Source organism: Bubalus kerabau, chromosome 6, assembly GCF_029407905.1.
Source record: "Bubalus kerabau isolate K-KA32 ecotype Philippines breed swamp buffalo chromosome 6, PCC_UOA_SB_1v2, whole genome shotgun sequence".
NCBI classification, from domain to species: Eukaryota; Metazoa; Chordata; class Mammalia; order Artiodactyla; family Bovidae; genus Bubalus; species Bubalus kerabau.
Genome location: NC_073629.1, coordinates 119,727,650 through 119,729,103, shown reverse-complemented (window position 1 = coordinate 119,729,103; position 1,454 = coordinate 119,727,650). Strand labels below are relative to the sequence as shown.

Genomic DNA, 1,454 nt, shown 5'->3' with positions numbered 1-1,454 from the left:
ACATGGGTCATTAGTTCTCTAGTGGGAATGAAGATGCCTTGTCTATCTTTATTTCTCACACTTGCAGTTTGTGGAGCATCATGTGCTTCATAAACAGTAGAATGTAACACTGGATGAAAGAGTGGGTTAGATAAATAGGGAATGAATTTCTCAAACCAAATCCAGTCCCTTCCATGAAGTCATCTTGTCTTGTTCTCAGGACACTGTCTCTCCGGCCATCATCCTTCACGTGGCTGTGTGTCTCTGCCCCAGTCTCTGCAGGGCATCCTTCACATCCTTGTTTCTCAGGCTGTAGATGAGGGGGTTGAGCATCGGGACGACCAGGGTGTATAAGACAGAGACCACCTTGCCCTGCTCCATGGATGCCACAGCTCCCGGCTGGGCATACATGACAAAAAGGGTCCCATAAAAGAGGGACACGGCTGTCATATGGGAGCCGCAGGTGGAGAAGAGCTTGTGTCTCCCTCCTCCTGAGCGCATCCTCAGGATGGTCACTGTGATGTAGCCATAGGAGACGAGAACCACAAGTGTGGTGCCCACGATGAAGAAGCCACAGAGGCCAAACATGACCAGCTCATTGGTCGTAGTGTCAGCACAGGCCAGCTTGAGCAGAGGCGGCACATCACAGAAGAAGTGGTCGATGTGGTTGGAGCTGCAGAACGGGAGGCTGAATGTGAAGCTGGCCTGCAGGATGGAGTTGAGGCAGCCTCCGCAGTAGGAGACCAGCACCAGGAGGGCACAGACCGAGGGGCACATGGTGATGGGGTAGTGCAAGGGGCTACAGACGGCCACAAAGCGATCATAGGCCATCATGGCCAGGAGTAACGCCTCTGTGGTGCCCAGTAGGGCGAAAAAGGAAAATTGAATGATACATCCCTCAAAGGTGATGACCTTGGAGGGGGACAGGAAGTTGACCAGGGCCTTGGGGGCGATGACAGATGAGTAACACAGGTCCACAAAGGAGAGGTTCTTGAGGAAGAAGTACATTGGAGAGTGCAGATGGGCATCCAGGGTGATGACCACCATCATGGTGAGGTTCCCCAGGGCGGCCACCACATACAGGGCCAGGAACAGAGCAAAGAGCAGAGCCTGGGTCTGTGGACCACCCTCAAATCCATCCAGCACAAACTCCTGCAAAGACATCACCGAGAGGTTTCCATCGCCTTGGGGTGACATGGCTCTCAGCTGAGCAACAAGCAGCAGACAGCAGAGAGCAGGTGAGATGCAGTGAGAGGGAGCAGGCCAAAGTCACAAGGGAACACTCTCTTGGAAAACAGAAACACTTCAAGGCCTTACAGCCCACTGACCAACAGACCACCAGCTGCCCTGTTCGTCTCCTGATGAACTCAGACTGACCTGAAATGGCAAACATTTCCTCTCATTTACTAATATCTAAGTGTGCTTGGAGGGCTTCCTTGGCGGCTGAGAGGTAAAGACTCTGCCTGCAATACAGG

At 52.9% G+C, this 1,454-nt stretch overlaps 1 protein-coding gene across 1 annotated transcript; it reads right to left on the bottom strand.

The window, feature by feature from the left end:
* Positions 1 to 225: 225 nt before the first annotated feature.
* LOC129656355 (olfactory receptor 12-like) lies at positions 226 to 1,176 on the bottom strand. The gene has a single exon (XM_055587049.1). The coding sequence runs from the start codon at positions 1,174 to 1,176 to the stop codon at positions 226 to 228; it is 951 nt and encodes a 316-aa protein (XP_055443024.1).
* Between the last annotated feature and the right edge of the window lie 278 nt (positions 1,177 to 1,454).